Here is a 17,731-nt window from a genome sequence, read left to right as displayed (position 1 = left end):
CATTTCTAACCGCCTCTTTCGTCTTGTAACCCACATCTTCCAAAAAACTTTAAAGTTCACGGCGGTGCCTCTCGTTTTACACGTGGCGGCACAAAATTCACCGTTGTGGTGACATTGCAATATATTAGAAATGATAATGAACCTTGAAGGTATTGCCAGTGCTTGAGCGTGGAGTGCTTGGATAACTTTCTGGTGAGAAATAAATAACATTGGACTGGCATGGAACGTAATGAGGAGTTTAATCTTTGAAATAATGCTGGATGGGAAAGCATGACACAAAAAAAACAACACGATTGGGATGACTTAAATCCCATTTTTTGACGTACGCAGAGGCACACGCACACACCCAAGGTATCCACGTCAGTGCACACAAAGCTCTGTCTTTGACACACAATATGGCACTTTCCACAGTGACAAACACTGGTGATACCAATGCAGGGGGGGAATTGTGGGCCACCTGTGAAAAGAAACAGTCGCGGCAGAGGGCCTTTGTTTGACCGAAACGAAGAGTTTAAACCGCGGAGACACCCATGACCCCGTGAAAGACAATACCTGGCCTACATCTAAGACACAAAAACTGGCGGACGATGGCATGGTCGGTTGAGGTGGGGGCTGGGCGGGAGGGTTGCGGGCGAAAGGGAGGAGGCGAGGGAGAGAAAAGGGAAAATGGGTGTGGAGGCTCTGACTAGAGTATATAACGCGTTGCAGTTTCGCTCCGACCACATGTTCATCAACACCCTCGAGCGTTCCTCAGGCTGCCCGTCCTGCACCTGAAGCGTCAACATGACAGGTGAGACCGCAGCGCGCTCCCAACGGGTTCCACTTTGTTTTGTGGCATAGTGGGGGAGCTCCGTGGACCTCAGAGAACCCCAAAGTCCAGAAGGACCTTTGGAAAGGATGCTATTGAACGCAGACATGGACAAGTTGTTACAGTGGTTTCGAATTGAAAGCTCAGTGGACGCATTAAGAGTGGGCTCATTGGGGAATGTTTGGCCACCATTAGAAGAATCACTTCTGGAATTGCCTGAGATGTGCAGAGCCCAGTCATCCGCTTTGCCCGCATCTGACGGTTCATTCTTGTGCTGTGCTCATTTCAGCATTTTTAATCCTATGCCTGCTGGCCGCAGCTTCAGTTCACGGAGATGTCACAGGTAGATTCTCCTGGTTCTCCTCTCCGGATGACACCGAAGACCCCCAGATGGAGCATGGTAAGAAAATAACCAGGCTGTAAGACGTGTGTTTTGTCCATACTTGTGAGCGGGAATTAACTCGGGCCTTTCGCGCGTGTGTGTGTGTGTGTGTGTGTGTGTGCGTGCGCGCGCGCGTGTGCACAGTTTGTCTGACGGACCAGGCGTCGTGTGGGTGCTGCCTGATGCAGCAGCAGATGAAGAGGATGGAGGAGTTCTTCAACATGAGCCTCAACGAGTTGCAGTCGAGTCTGCAGATGACGACAAACATCATCAACAGCGTGAGAGGTGAGGCGCGCCGGTGGCGGAGGAAGTGTTCATACCGTGTCTCATACGTAGACCGCGAAGTCGAAGCGCCCCACGACGCAGCCTAACGAGCTCTTCCCCTTCTCGCCTCCAGCCAGCCGCAGCGCCTTCTCCGTGGCCCTGACCGACGTGCGCGTCTGCCTGGGCCCCTACCGCGACATTAGACCGGTCATCTACAAGCATGTCTTCATCAACCTGGGGGATGGCTACAACACCACCACCGGCATCTTCACTGTCCCGCGCTCCGGCGTGTACAGCCTCTCCCTCACCGTCTACAGCGACTCCGGCAGCCCCGGCGCCAGCCTGGACGCGTGCGCCACGCTGATCGTGAACGGCGCCACGATGTTCGGACCCCATGACAGGAACGACCAAGACCAGGAGGACAGCTCCACCAACGTGGTGGCCATGCAGCTGCAGGCCGGGGACCAGGTGGCCGTCAACCTGCCCATTGGCTGTTTCCTGTGCGACAACAACAGCCACTTCAACACCTTTTCGGGTTTCCTCCTGTACGCAACTGACTAATTTAGAGACACCCGCTTTGTGTCATAACTATCAGGTCCTGCTTATTTTGTGTTTTTATTTTTTTGGGGGTTTTGTTGGTACGATCTTCGCTCTTTGCAAACTCATTTTTCACCCTTTCAGCCACACAGGCCCAGTAACACCTTGGATGTTGGATCCATGTGGAGGTTGTGGAAATTCAAAGTGCACACACACGCCAAAAAGAAAAATAGCTGTTCCCGAGTTCTCCATAACTGTTTTGTTTGTGGGTTTTAGTTCAAATCTTTTATAGCGTTCATTATCCTGCGTACAGTAATGTGATGTCATCTGTGAGTGGAAAATGCTGAAAACCTGTGAACCTGTGAATTCAGACGTCAATAAATCTGAATTTTATGAGAAAAAAAAATAAATAAATAAAAAAAAGACCTACACAGTGAAGCTCTTTTTTGGGGGGTAGGGGTGGCAATTAGGTATTAAATGGATTCAGATTAAATTACTAATTACTATTCTTGTATTATTATTTTTTATTTTGACGAATAAAACTGAGTGAAGATCCTGATTTAAAACAACAAATATTTATACTTTCGACTGTTGGATAGGCTTATTTCAGTGGCTTTAAAATTACTAATAGATACTAAATAATAATAATGATGATAATAATAATAATAATAATAACAGATAATAACAATAATAATAATGATAATAATAATAATAATAACAATAATAATAATAGATAATAGATTATAGATATTAATAGAATACTTATGTGATTATGTGAAAAGTACAGCAAAGTGCATAAAGTAACAGAAATGAAGGTGTGTGTATAAACATAGATGATTGTTTGATGTTTGATAGGGAATTGCTTCTAAAGGAAAAGTTTAAAGTGTTATTTATGAATGTGAAATAAATAAATGTAAGTATAAGTAAATGAATGAATAGTGAATTAATAAATTAATAAATAAATAACATAATAAATAAATGTATGAATAGTGAATAAATAAATCAATAAAAGAAAAAAATCTATATATCAACAAGAAAACACAGCACTTGATACATATACATATACAGCATAAAGTAATACACTTAAATTCCCAAAAATCCACTGAAATATCCACCAACATAAGTACTAAAATGGAAAATTGCAGGACAATTGCATGGCATGCTGTGTAGTCATTATATTAATTTGTAAATAGACTTTAAGTGCTTTAGTGTTGACAGTGTCCCTAAATAAAAACAACATAAAATCTCATAACTCTCAAAAAATGTATGACAGCCATTTCATTTATTGTGGCTTTTAAGAAATTGTATACACATTTTACTGTATACACATACAGTATACGGTATGGTATGTAGACCATTTCATTGTGGCCATCATGCTTTCATATCAAAAGAATGGCTTTCGAGCAACGTTGTTGTTGAGCATGAAGAAGTGCAGCTATTCATCCTGTTGCTTTACTACTATTCTACTATTTATCCGTATTGGGACAGCTGAGGGACAATACAGATTGAATCAACACCTGAGGTGCTCTGACCCCTATCTGCTGCGATTTGCGAAATGGGGGCCAAGAAGAAGAACCTGACGCATAACCCATCATCAGATAACCGCAGAGGCGTCAGCGGTGACACCACGTGGCATCCACAGGTGAATTGTTTGAATTGTTTCGACATCCAAACGTGGAACAAGATGGCAGAATATTTCCAATAATATAGACGCATTTGTTAATTGAACCGATTTTCTCTTTCAGTGGTGGTTGTCCTAGTTACGGTCAGGGCTCAGTAGTCAAGCGATCAAGCGATAACGAATGACCAAGAGTACATCACGTCAAAACAATAACTGGAGCATCTCCTCCCATCCTCCTATTTAGCCCTCCACAGCATGGGAACGGCTGTCATGCTCCGATGAACTGATAACGCTCTTCTATAAGATCCCTACCTGCTTTTTTCCTTATCACCTGTAGCCGTGAGACCATCGTCACCTCCGTCGGTCCGGTTTCAGCCTCCGAGCGGTGTCTCCTGGGAGGATGCCCGCAATCAGACACCCTGCGTCCCAGTAAAGGCGATCGGGCTGAAAAGGGCTTTTGCCACATTTCCCACATCAAAGAAACACTATCTGTTAACAGGGTGGGGCCTTCCCATTATGGGAGTTTCTTTAGTGTTTTTGGCTGTGAAATGTGTGTGTGCGTGTGTGTGTGTGTGTGTGTGTGTGTGTGTGTGTGTGTGCATGTGTATGTGTGTGTGTGGTTGTTTGTGTGTGTGTATGTGTGTGTGGTAGTCGTTCCCCTGTTGAGGGGGCGGTACACCCGACACACAACCACAGGCGGTCAAACGGACGGTCGCTTAAAACTCACGAGGCCGGCAGCCAGGACTCTCAGATTCGTCTCAGCACAGATTCGACATCCTGTGAGTCCTGTAAGTTGTTTCATTATTTATTATTATTATTATTATGCTTTTTTTTTTTTTTTTTTTTAACTTATTTGCTCCTATTAGAAATGAACTACCTCAACCTCCAATTATACACTTGTTATTGTTGGTAAGGTTGGACCATTTGTTGAAAAGAGTATCTTTGGATAGTATGTAAACACTATAATTATAATTATAATTATATTTATAAATAATTATTATCATAGTTATCATTATTTTCAATCAAATGTATTGATACAATTTTATTTTATTTTAATAATATACTGAAATGTAAGTATATTGATGCAAATTATATGGAAATGGAATAATTTTTATTATCACCATCATTCACCACCATCACATCACAAACTTGACAAGTGCATCCCCTACTACCTACTAATACTGTTTTAATGCAGTAATTATGACAAATTGGAGAAAAGGATCAAATGTTTCCTTATTTACATTGATTATTATTTTGGAGGTGGCACCATTTTTTACGTGTTACACTTCACATGCAGGGCTATAAGCAACATATTTGAGGCTAAATAACAATATTTCTTACTGTATTTTAGATAACTGGTTAAAGCACGGATATTCCACATTGCATATTAAGCTGCAAATGCATTGCAAAGGCATTTTAATGTATTTCAAACCTATTTAACAATCTTTTTTATTAAAAAAATAATGTCAATCAAGGGGTGCGACCCCAAGGTTGAGATGAGATGTCATGAAGGAATCTGTCTGTATGCCCTTCCATTATCTCGACAACCATTTCTCCGATCTACTTCACACTTGCCTTGTGTATCGCTGGAGACCCTAGAACGTGCAGTGCTGATTCTGGTGCAATGTGGACGCAATGTGTGATATGAACAAACTGAGTAAACAAGCGAACAGCGAGCTGCTCTGCGCAGCAACGGACGGGGGTTCAGGAGGTGAATTTCCGGGGACCCAAGGAAGTTCCGGACAGGCATGTTTTGCACGGGAGCTGCACTGGTTCATCCAATGGCTTTTGCCGTGTGTTTTTCGAGGAAATGAAGCTGCTCGCGTCGTCGCTTGTGGGCCTGTGGGGAGCGCTGTATCTCTGTGCCAGAGTCCAAGCCAGCACCTTCGAGGTGATGAGAGAAGCGGCAGGTAAGAAATACACTCCTGTGCACCCCAGTGGCGTTGTTAGGAGTGGGCATTGAATTGGGCATGTTATTAATTATTATTATTACTATTATCATTATATTATTATTCTTTTTATTACTAGGATCAAAACTCTCATTATTATAAATTCTCTAATGGTGGTAACATCTTGTAAATTAAATAATGGTGAATTTAACCGTCAAGCATTACTTTAGACTACTGTATGTTCTCACAGACGACCACAGTAAATCCCATATGATACATCCAGAAGTTTACAGCTTGTGTCCTAAAAATCTGTTATTCTAATTATTATTATTATTGTTATAATTTTTGTGCATCCATGTTATCCATAATCCAGCCAGCTACCAGGGTCCGTTTCCATGCGGGAGCTGGGACTGCAACTGCGCATACAGGCGGCAGCGAGGCTGCTGCTGCGTGGCCAGCCAGGCATTCGCCCTGGAGGAGGCCACCTTCATGAGGATGGTGGGCCTGTGGGAGCAGCTCCACGCCGTGCAGGCAGACGTGGAGGCACTCACAGGTAGACACACCTGCCCTCACACATGCACCCACGGTACATACTGTACAATGCTTTCTCTGTAATTCATCTCTCTCTCTCTCTCTTTCTCTTGCTCTCTCTCCTTCAGGAAACATCAGGATTGCCTTCACTGCCTCCATGGCTCTGAGTGAGAATTGCTTCGGTTCCTTTACCACAAACGTACCCATTCCCTACGCCTCGATTTCCCTCAATCATGGCAATGGATATAACCCTGCACTTGGTAAACACTCACTCACACACACACACACACACACACACACACACACACACACACACACACACACACACACACACACACACACACACACACACACACACACACATACACACACACACACACGTTTTCAAGATTCAAGATTCAAGATTCAAGATTTTTATTCGTCACATACATATACATACTTTCATACATATATGCAGTGAAATGTAATGCAACACACCCGGTGATAACACACAATATGTCCTAGGAAAAGAAAATATTTCTAATAGACCGACTAACTGATTCCAAAAAATATAATACAGTAAGTTGAATACTTATAGAATAAAATAAAAAAAATATAGAATAAAATAAAATACAATAAAAATAAAATGAAATAAAATGGAATAGATAGAGGGAATATGCTTATGTATGTCATTACTGCACTGTAATTGATCAATTTTTATAGAGATTATCAACCTTCAAATATGCAATTGGCTGTGTGGCCTTGTTTTGTTTTCTTCACCGTGGTAATGGAGCCGTGGCCTAGTTCAGTTTCTTTTCAACCTGCCATACTCAATTGTGGGAGTGGCCTTGTTTTCTTCCTTCACAATGGTGATGGAGGCATGGCCTAATTCTGTTACCAAACACACACACCTCATGTTATTAAACTGTACGGCATGGAGTCTTAGACCAAAGTAATTCCATTTCGTCAAACACAAAGAGAATACTACTTCCATTGGCTACCTGCACACACACTTTGCCTGTCGGCTCACTGTTCCGCTCGCTTCTGCAGGTATCTTCACGGCCCCTAGAGCCGGCCTCTACGTCTTCTCCTTCACCGTCTATTCCCACGTGGGGGAGCCCTTGAACCGCCTCTACCACAAGGTGCAGAAGAGACACTTCATTATGTCCAACAGTGACTATGAACAGTGGCTTTTAATTGCACGGCTTTCTTCGTTTATTTCGGGCGTCTATTTAGCGTTCACCAGACACCCATTTCCCCCGTCTGCAGGTCCAGCTGATGAAGAACGGAGTGGTGCTGGTGTCTACCTGGGAGGACAACCGCGAGGATGTTGAGGACAGCAGCACGCAGGTATATCAACCGTAGTACGGGCCGTGGCAGGGGCTGGGGCGGAACTCTATGGGGTTTGAAGATCACTCGCAGTAATGAAGTAATATGTTTATCACTGATATGCGTGGGCTCCTAGGTGGTGGTGGTGGCGATGCAGAGAGGCAGCCAGGTGTACGTAGAGCTGGTGCCTGGGAGGAGCCTGTGCGGAAATATCGGCGAGAACAAGTTCTCCGGATTCCTCCTCTACCCCTACGATGAATGATAACCCCCCCCAAAAAATGAAGACCGCGGATTATTAGAGGGGTTTATTTTCGAGCCCTGAAGACGTGAACTGGGTAATGAAGGGAAGGACTCCTGGGAAGAAAAAAAAGACACCGGGAGGTGCCATGTGGTGTGTCCCCAACCGGAAACTGAAACCAATTTAGGTTACTCTACTGAAGAACACACACACACACACACACACACACACACACACACACACACACACACACACACACACACACACACACACACACTTCCATACCAAGCTTACACAAACATGTAAGGATACTGAAAGCCAAACACTATTAAATGTACTGAAAGATGTGAAGCCCAATAAAAAAATATGTAAGTTTCACTTTTTTCTATTTGTGCTTATTTTGAAAAGCATGATTATTGCGTGCACGCACACACACAGACACACACACACACACACACACACATCCATCTCATTGCCCTGGCAAATAAATGGTTACAGTAGCTCATGCAGCAACTAACATTTGGTCTATGACAGCATTGCATGAGACTGTAAACATGTGTCTCCCATGGAATTCCGTCCTTAATCATTAAAAACCACAGCCGGCCAGGCAGGCAGTTGATTCCTTCAGTGGTAAAAACAAATAGATTGATGAACAGAAAAATGTACATGTACTCTAAACTGCTCATAAAAGTCCCAGCACTCCTATTTTTTTTTTTTGTCATACTGTAAGCACCAGCGCCAAAATATACAGGCACAGAGGTGTATGGTATCATATACAAGCACATTCAGGAGCGCAGCCTTAGATGTGTGTGTGTGTGTGTGGGGGGAGGGGGGGGTCAAACACACACACACACACACACACACACACACACACACACACCAGCAGACATTTTCAGTACACAAGAACAAACACTACACGTGCTGAATCTGAACTATTCACACGTTCATTCCTTTGACAAGCTTTGACATTTAACCTGAGGATTGGCTGATATTGGCTGAGCAGCACAATGACCCGCGCTCTCACCTTGTATTGATTGTGTGCTGGCAGAAACCTCTTTTGAGGCAAAGAAGCGTGATACGGAGCTATGGCAGGACAAGGGAAGATATTTTGGAGATTCACAAAATGACATCAGATTCTTGAAATTCCCGATTCGGACTCTTGAAATGCGGACAACGTGCAGCGTGCTGCTCATGGGCCACTGATGACACTACACATAGTCAAACTGGTGACGTTCCAAGAGAAAGGTCAGTAATGGGATAGGAATGTCCTACAATGAGACATGTTTAGATCGCGCACACACACACACACACACACACACCCACACACACACACACTATTCATAAACAACTAGTGCATACACACACACACACACACACCAGACACACACACACAGGACATAAATGGTGATCCCTGCTGGAGTGATGTGATGGCTCCACTGCTTCCTCTATTAATTTCTGGCCACATTCTCCTCCTTCCTTCTATTCCTCTGTTCTTCTCCTCTTCTTTTCTCCTCCCCACTCCCAACCCTGTTCCTCTTCTCCCCCTCTCCTCTCCTTTCCTCTCATCCCAAAAGCTCTCCTCTCCTCTCCTCTCCCCTCCGCTTCTCCCCCCTCCTCTCCTCCCATCCCAAAAGCTTTCCACTCATCTCCTCCTCTACTCCCCCCCCCTGTCCCCTCTTCTCCTGTCCTCCCATCCCAAAGCTTTCCACTCCTCTCCTCTCCTCTCCTCTCCTCTCCTCTCCTCTCCTCTCCTCTCTGCTTCTCCCCCCTCCTCTCCTCCCACCCCAAAGGTTTTCCACTCCTCTCCTCCTCTACTCCCCCCTCGTGTCCCCTCCTCTACTCCCCCCTCGTGTCCCCTCCTCTCCTGTCCTCTCATCGCAAAAGCTTTCCACTCCTCTCCTCCTCTCCCCTCCTGTCCCCTTCTGTCCTCCCATCCCAAAAGCTTTCCACACTCATCCTCAGTCCTGTCCTACCTCCCCAATCCCTTGCCTCTCAATTCCTCCCTTCCACCCCCTCTCCTCCCCTCCCAACCCCCTCTGCTCTCATCCTCTCCCCTCTCCTCCTCCCCTCTTTTTTTCCCTCTCCTTCCCCCCTCCTTTATACCTTCTCAGTCTTTGCTGTGTTACCTTCTTCCTATTCCTCCTTCTCCTTTTTATACCAACAATACCCTCCGTTGTACTTTTTCCCATACATTCTCCACCTCCACATCCGAAGTGCTCACTTCAGGGGCCGAAGGGACAAATTGGCTGCCGTCAGGCGTTGATTTTGGCCACGAGTCACGGCGCACTGCTTCCTACATTACATGAAGTCATCACCATTTTGTTTCAAAGTTCGGCGCTCGGAGCCGTCAGTCTTTCCTTTTTACATCGCCTGCTCCTGTGTTTGTTTTTCCTCCGTCACTCATTTCGCCCCGCCGTCTCTCTCCTCAGGCCTTCTCCCAAATGCACGCTCACAGCCTCATGTTTCCTGCGGGAGGAGGAGGGACGGAGGAGGGCGCCGTGTGGTTAAAGTATTTGGAGAATTCACACCGACCAAACCAAATTTGTTTGGCTGCGCTCGCCTCCCCCTGTGGAACTGCTCTACCCAAATAAGGCTGGGCTCTTTGACTAGACTGGGGTTTGGGAGAGAGAGAGAGAGAGAGAGAGAGAGAGAGAGAGAGAGAGAGAGGGAGAGAGAGAGAGAGAGAGAGAGGGAGAGCGACAGAGAGAGAGAGCGGCAGAAAGGCCATGCCCTTTTAAGGAGGTTTCCTTTTTCCTTCTGTCTCTCGCTCTCTCTCTCTCTCTCTCTCTCTCTCTCTCCCCCTCCTTCACTCCCACTTTGTATAGTGAAGTCATTATGCCTGGACTGTTCCTTTTAAGCCGGCACTTTTCGGAGGGAGGAACCTATGAGCCATATACAAACATTCACCCACACACCAGGCGGCCGCACTTAGCCCCAAACGCACCAGCAGACTCTTCACCTATTCCCTCGCACAGTGAGTATGGCGTTTCTTCATTTCATCCCTTTGAGTTCTTTGAGGGTTTGGGTTCTTCTTCGCAGCTTGGGGCGTTCGTTTCACGGTGCTTCTTACAGGTGCGAGAGCCAGACGGTGGGAGCTGATCAGTCCCATCCGTCAGGCCTGAGGGCAGTCGGCTGATCCATTGCCATTTGGGAAGTTTTGGGAAATTTATTTAAGGCCTTGCCTTGCATAGGCCCTCCATGACATCGTCTATATAATCGGTTTTGCTGAGATTACTTTTGACTGTTACTGTGTGAGTCAATGCGTCGGCGGTCGATGAATTATCGAATTTTAATTAACAAATTGTATCGTAATGTCACGCTACACTCCCTCTGTTTAATTGCACAACCGCTTTTGCTCAACGTGTTTTTAAAGGAGCACCATGTTTTAAAAAGCATTTCTGATTTGGAACCTTATCGGACTCATTTACTCAGCTATATTTTCCCAATGATGTTATAAAGGCGTCTGTCATCTGTAAACCTCACATTCTTGTGTTTTCACTCCGAAATCACACTGGCGCACTGGCGATGGAGCCGCTGCAATACGTCGACAATGAAGTCAGGATCGTTTTGAGTAGGTGGGGTTTCGTTTCGACGGAACTTCACCGGTTGACTTTTGGAAATGATATCAGTACCGCATCGAAGGAAAACAAAATGAGGGTGCAGCGGAGCAGGTTGAAGGGTAGATGAGAGCGTCTAACGGAAAGAGTCAAACGGTATAAATTGATCCAAAATATGTTTTGCTAAAATGTGTCGTGGTGTTTCAGCATAGCTTGTTCTTTCGTGCTTTACTGTCCGTGGACATTTCTACATCCCAATTGCCCCCATCTCCCTTGATTCGGGGTGATGCGGTAGGAAAGCCCTGGGAGCAGGGAAGAAGATTGTGCTGGTGCAAGACGAGGGAGGACAGCAGCTTCTTTGATGCTACAGGGACGGTCCTAGTGGACGACCAGGCTTGCAAAGTAGCAGCAACAGGAGATAAACAGATAACACCATGTACACTCCCAGTCCTGCAGCGGCACACTCACTGCGCTGATCAGCGAGGAATAGAAAGCATACCCCAGGCCCGGCGCCAGGATGAAGCAACTGGGGCAGCAGATCTTTTTATATGGTAAAACAGTAGGTTATCATCCTGCCATGACTGGGTGGCAATATAGTGGCGTTTTGACTAGATGCGAGCAATTCCCTACCTTACCCTTTTCCATGTGTTTGTACCACATGGCCATTGTATGAAATAGGAAGATTTGGGGCAAATTGCCAGGTCACCACCTAAAATTGGACTGGTGGTAGGTTAAATGAAATGAATTGATTTAACCATGATTAGCCTCTGAATGGCTGAATAACACAAGACTACTATCTTGAAATCAAATAATACATTTATTTTGCGAGTGTCCTCGCACAATTTAGGGAATCGGAGCATTCGGAACGTAGGTCGAAGGACGTAGGTTTCTAACCACTGAGAGATGACTGCTATAATCAACAAAATAATGGCCAATAGCATCAGGGTCATTTATGGAAAAAAACAAAAGATCATCAGATCCCTCTCTCTCCCTCTCTCTCTCTCTCTCTCTCTCTCTCTCTCTCTCTCCCTCTCTCTTCTTTGGATTGTTCCAGAAATTGAGGAAACGTTTAATCTACAACCACGTAAAGCAAGCGATGCTGAAACAAAGTGATGTGTCCTGCTTATCTCTCCTGCGCTCCATTCAGTACCGGGGACAGCGCCGCGCGGCCCTATGCAAATTACCTAAACGTATCTGTCTCCGACATGCCCAGCCAGCAGAAAAATGAACCAACTAAATTCTGTCTCAACTTGCCTCAGTAGAGTTGCAGCCTCCAGCGTGCCGTGACGTTGAAATCAAATAAACAAATATCTTGACAATGCACAACAAACAACACAATGTCCATGATTCTGAAACAACAGCACTGTGTTTCAGAACCATGTTTGAATTCAGTGGGATTAAGAGGCTGGATCAGGTAACGAGCTGAGGGGGGGCTGAAAAATCGTCTGAGGCGGCTCCCCCCCCCCTCGTGGCGCTGGGTCTGGCCTACTACGACGTTAAGGCTCCAGACAGGAAATTAACACCAGTCCTGAAAAAACAAGAGTAGAAATACTATTTCAAAGGGTCAACCCTCAAAACCCTCAGAGGGGTATTTTTTTCATCAATAAAATTCCGTCTGATCGGATCACTTACACATCCCTGGGGTTCACCGGCGGTTCAATGGCATATTCCCCCGCAGCGGTGAGTTTGTTAGCTAGCCCCGGCAGATGCTCGGCTCGGCCACATTACCTCATGTACACTCGAGCCGCCAAAGCTCACCACTCCGGCCGCATGCCTCTCGGTGGTTTTCCTGTTTCGAAGACAGGCACGATTACAGTGGCGGTAAGAAACGAGAGCGGTGGCGTCTGGTTGGTACATTTGAAGCACCAAACCAAGTTAGGTCTAATGAACTGGCATGGATGTGAGAACATCGCTGGTGATGCAAAGCAGCACCTACCGCTTTGAATACGTATTAGAACCACTGTGTGAGGTTCAGCAACGAGGCAGCCAGGAAACAGCTTCTTAAACAACTTCTGCAGACGTATTGGACTCAGGCTCGACACCAGAACTAACAACGGGTCCCTGGTCACATTTATGCAAGAAATGGAAACTATGCCCCGACGGTCCCGACTAACCTCCCCGGTTGCTCTGTTACCCTCAAGGTTGGCATGGTGAGACCAATGCAGACACGGAGGGAGAAGGGGAGGGCTGCTCTCTTGCTTTCTCTATTCTTTTCTTCTCATCTGTTCTCCTTTCTTCTCTCCTGCTTTTTTCTCATTTCTCATCTCATCATCGCTCCTCTTCCTCTCCTCCGGCACATAAAGGGCATTGGGTGCATAACACACCGAACACAGGGAAACAGAACATGTACAGTACGATTTTGTAATCGTTGTCTACCAGGCTCGGGATTAGAAGTCAAGGGAAGGGGAAAGAGCGTCCCGCGGCACCGCAGAACCCGGCGAATCCCGGGTGAGTCCTGGGGTGAGACGTAGCGCCCCCCCCCCAGACGTTGTCCTCCGGGGGAAACCGCGACGGGCTGGGGACCCTGGGAATCCCGCGTGGGTCCTGGGGTCGGACGCGGGTCTGGTCCTCTGGCCGGCTCCCTGTCGGCGGCCGGTCACGGCGTGCGCCAGGGAGCTCACGCTGGCGAGGACGTGCCCCAGCTGGCAGCGGAGGTAATCCTGCTCCTCCTCCAGGTCCGCGGGGGCGTTTCTGCAGCCAGCAGATCGGCTCCGGGGGGGCGCCTTTCACTCGGCGCCCTGCCCCTCCCGGGTCCCTGTTCAGGCGCCACACGCCACCCAAGTGGCGTTTTCAGGGCCCTCCGGCACAGAGACACAGACGACGGGTGGCTGTTAACACCAGTTCATTGTAGAAAGGAGGAGGCAAGGTGGAATTAGCCAGGAGCAGATTGAACATGTAATGACACAGGCGCCTATCCCGAGTGTGTGTGAGGATGGGGTTTTTAACCTGCTGCACGTTAGCCCAACCAACGAGCGTCGGGCGTGGCTGCGCCAACGATCCCATCCACCGCACATTCCTTTGTAATTGATTTATGGCAGCGTCTCGGCGAGGGTAGCGCAGGGTTTTAAGCAAGTGCACAAGCTTGTATGAGAGGAAACAAGGGGGCAAAGGAAAGAAACTGACAGACCGACAGACAGACAGACAGACAGACAGACAGACAGACAGACAGACAGAAACAGACAAAATAACAATTGTAACGGTCAGAGAGAACTTTAGAGCGAAAATAGCAGTACCTGCGTCTGTGTGTGATCACCAAACTGTGTTAGCGTGCGTGTGTGTGTGTTGGTTCCTGGCTCCATGTTTAAGTTCAAGTTCAAGTTCAAGAGATTATGTGTCACATGTGGTCCTAAGAAAGAAAGGAGATAACCTTGAAGGCAATGGACATTGAACTTGAACTTGAACATTAGATAAAGATGGCGGTGACGCTCAGCAGACAGTCTTGGCAGCGGCCCCTCCATGCCATTAGCACCGGAGCTACAGTGTACCGGCATGCGCGCTCGTCTTCCAGCTCGTGTTGAAAGGCCTGCAGTTCAAGCTCAAAAGATGAAAACCCCAAAACTCAGCTCAGCCGGGGCCCGACTTGGCACCGCAACACGTTATGCAACGAACGCCAGAGCAAGAATCATGAGCCCGAAAAAAGACAGTGGAAAAATCTACAGGTTTCAGTTTGATCAGGGGGAAAGAAAACCTCATCAATGACAAGATATTCGGCAGTTGTGTTCTTCCAATCAGGTGAGCCCGAGGTATTAACCTTTTCCATCTGAACTTTGAACCCCCCCACCCCCACCCCCCTCCCCCCTCTCCTCTCCCAGGAAACAGAAAGTTGAAGTGACCTGACATCAAAATGGCAGCAAAGGTGACAGCAGAGAGAGCTCTCTGATTTGGGCTTTACACTTGGCTGGTGGCCCAAACGCTAAGCAAAAAGCAAAGACAAAAGACTGCTAGAAATGTGTGTATGAGCAGAGAATGGAAAAGTGTGTGTGTGTGTGTGTGTGTGTGTGTGTGTGTGTGTGTGTGCGTGCGCGTGTGTGTGTGCGTGTGAGTGAGTGTGTGACAAGGAAAGTATGTAAAACCGGCTGGCTGTTACAGAGCTCCCATTGTAAACCACTTTGGCTCAGAGAGTTGAATTGGTGTGCATTTGGAGACACGTGGCTACTGATGCAGTTTATTTCTTTATTGGCAAAATAGAGGTTCTCACCGATAGGACGCTGAGCATTTGTGCTTTACATACACGCCTTGGACATGCATGTTATCGTGGGTATGTTTTTTTTTTTTTATTTGCAACGAGGCAGGTGGGGTTTATGGAGCGGATGTCCATTCAAAGCCGTTTGCATGTGTCCGCATGTTTGTGTCGTGCATCAAAACAACGCTGCAGAGTTGAACGGATGGGGAGTTTCAGATCAGGTAGTTGGAAGAAGTCTGAAGTATCAAGAAGTTGTAAAACTCTAAAATGGATAAAAACCAATGGCCGGTCGTATGACGTAATGCAATATAAGGTACAGTAATATACTGTATATATATCGAGGGATTTCAGGTAAGGATCTTATAGGAAGTATTTAATTTGAAGTTGAAGGCAATCCCGTCTGGGGGAACATCGGTTCAATTGTTGCAGTCAGAAGCACAGCAGAGGTCTTCCTGTGTTCTGTACTGGATACTTGCACATTGAAATAACTTCCGTTTAACCTTCTCCCACACTCCCTCTCGTATCCCTCCCCATCACTCTCCACATCTGTTTTCCCTCCTCTCCTTTATCTCTTCTTTCACCCCCTCCTTCACCCCTCTTCCCAGGGAATGGCTAACAAGGGTCCATCCTACGGCCTGAGCCGGCATATTCAGGATAAGATCGACAGTAAGTACGACCAAGAGCTGGAGCAGATCTTAGTGGAGTGGATCAACCTGCAGTGCGGCTCTGGCATCGGCAAGCCCGAGGCGGGCAAACTGGGCTTCCAGGCTTGGCTCAAGGACGGATGTGTGAGAATCCCATTTTTTTCCCCCACTTTAAAAAATAAACGCATATTCATTCCTTACGATGTCTTAGCAGTTCCGCTTGTATAGTTTACAAGGGCGCCCACGAGTCTCTATCCCAACTAAAACATGTGTGGTAGTTGATTCACTCCAAGGTTGTACTTAGGATCAGGTATAACTTGGATCTCGTTCTCTATCCTCATCTTCCTCCTTTGGACCCCTTCACAATGCCTCCTGCCAGGTGTTGAGTGAGCTGGTCAACAGCCTGTATACCGGGGACAAACCAGTGAAGAAGATCCAGAGCTCCGCCATGGCTTTCAAACAGATGGAGCAGATCTCCCAGTTCCTTCAGGCTGCCGAGACCTACGGTGTCACCAAGACCGACATGTTCCAGACTGTGGACCTCTGGGAAGGTCAGAAATGATTGAAGGCAGTGTAGCACGGTTTTGGAGTAAGACTCTGAGATAATCATCTTGGTTAGTCGTCTCAGGCAAGGCGGAGTAGCCCTAGTTTAAAAGTGTTTGTCGTGACAGGTAAGGACCTTGCAGCCGTGCAGAGGACCCTATCAGCTCTGGGCAGCTTGGCCATCACTAAGAGCGACGGCACCTACCGCGGAGACCCCAACTGGTTCTTCAAGTAAGTACGGCAGACAGAACCTGGTCTACCTTTTGCACATAACTTCAAACCGACCTATACTTTAATTAGGTTATTTGATTCTGAACTGCACAAGCAACATCTTGATTACATTTCCAATGGTACGTTGCAGGAAAGCCCAGGAAAACAAGCGGGATTTTAGCGATGACCAGATGAAAGCAGGCAAACAGGTGATTGGCCTACAAATGGGATCTAACAAGGGAGCCTCACAGGAGGGCATGAGCTATGGACGACCCAGACAGATCCTCTGAAATCACTGAACCACGGTCGCCGCGGAACCTCTTCAGCCTCAGAATTGTGTTGCCCTGTACACTCTCAGCACCTGTACAAACCTAAGCAAACCTTCCCCTACAAGAGCCTCGTCCTCTGCACCTTATCCGCTTCTGAGATGTCGAATCCAACCCTTTTAATTCTCCAATCTTCCACGACCACTAACGTGCACATCCTTAGAACACCTCCCATAGATCCTTGCAAAAGCCATCATTGCCAAGCTCACAGTCTCAAACAACCCCCTTCTTGTTACACACACACACACACACACACACACACACACCGGCAAAACAGAATTACATTTTGAAAAAAAAATAATAATCATGATGTGCTCTAAAACAGCCACCACATGTGGATTTAGATCTAAAAACCATAAACTGTGGTTTTTTTTTTTATACCAACTCATACTCTACATGATGTGATGACAATTCCTTACAAAAGGTATTCCTTACTAATACAAGTCTACATTGTGGCATCTTTGAATGCCAAATAAATTTTGTTTAAATTTCTAAACTGATATGAAATTAAGTTTGATGCGAATTGGGAAGCAATGCAATCAATCGATGGCATACAAATCCTGAACCTCTCCATGAAACTGGCAATATCTTCCATTTTCCTTGAGAATGCTACGCTGTCCTGCCGTTTCAGCTCCAGTATTTTTTGTATGTTGTCTTATTAAAATAATGAATTTGAAATACATCACCGAT

The 17,731-nt window shown here is 46.4% G+C and overlaps 2 protein-coding genes across 3 annotated transcripts; both read left to right on the top strand.

Annotated features, from left to right (window-relative positions):
- Nucleotides 1-783: 783 nt before the first annotated feature.
- LOC307234868 (complement C1q-like protein 2) lies at nucleotides 784-2,015 on the top strand (the record flags this gene model as incomplete). The annotated part of the gene is made up of 4 exons (XM_080006733.1): nucleotides 784-790; nucleotides 1,098-1,208; nucleotides 1,335-1,475; nucleotides 1,588-2,015. 4 exons carry the CDS (start codon nucleotides 784-786, stop codon nucleotides 2,013-2,015), a joined length of 687 nt encoding a protein of 228 aa, XP_079862859.1.
- An 8,392-nt stretch (nucleotides 2,016-10,407) lies between these two features.
- On the top strand, nucleotides 10,408-17,723 carry tagln (transgelin). Of its 2 annotated transcripts, XM_080007372.1 has the most exons (6): nucleotides 10,420-10,552; nucleotides 14,948-14,991; nucleotides 15,924-16,106; nucleotides 16,342-16,513; nucleotides 16,634-16,736; nucleotides 16,867-17,723. In XM_080007372.1, exons 2-6 carry the CDS (start codon nucleotides 14,980-14,982, stop codon nucleotides 17,003-17,005), a joined length of 609 nt encoding a protein of 202 aa, XP_079863498.1. In that variant the 5' UTR covers nucleotides 10,420-10,552; nucleotides 14,948-14,979; the 3' UTR covers nucleotides 17,006-17,723. The 2 variants fall into 2 exon arrangements, with proteins under 2 accessions (XP_079863499.1, XP_079863498.1); XM_080007373.1 differs by lacking the exon at nucleotides 14,948-14,991 and having other exon boundaries at nucleotides 10,408-10,552.
- Nucleotides 17,724-17,731: the final 8 nt, after the last annotated feature.

Source organism: Zeus faber, assembly GCF_960531495.2.
Source record: "Zeus faber genome assembly, chromosome: 9".
NCBI lineage: Eukaryota > Metazoa > Chordata > Actinopteri > Zeiformes > Zeidae > Zeus > Zeus faber.
This window is presented reverse-complemented; position numbering and strand designations above follow the sequence as displayed.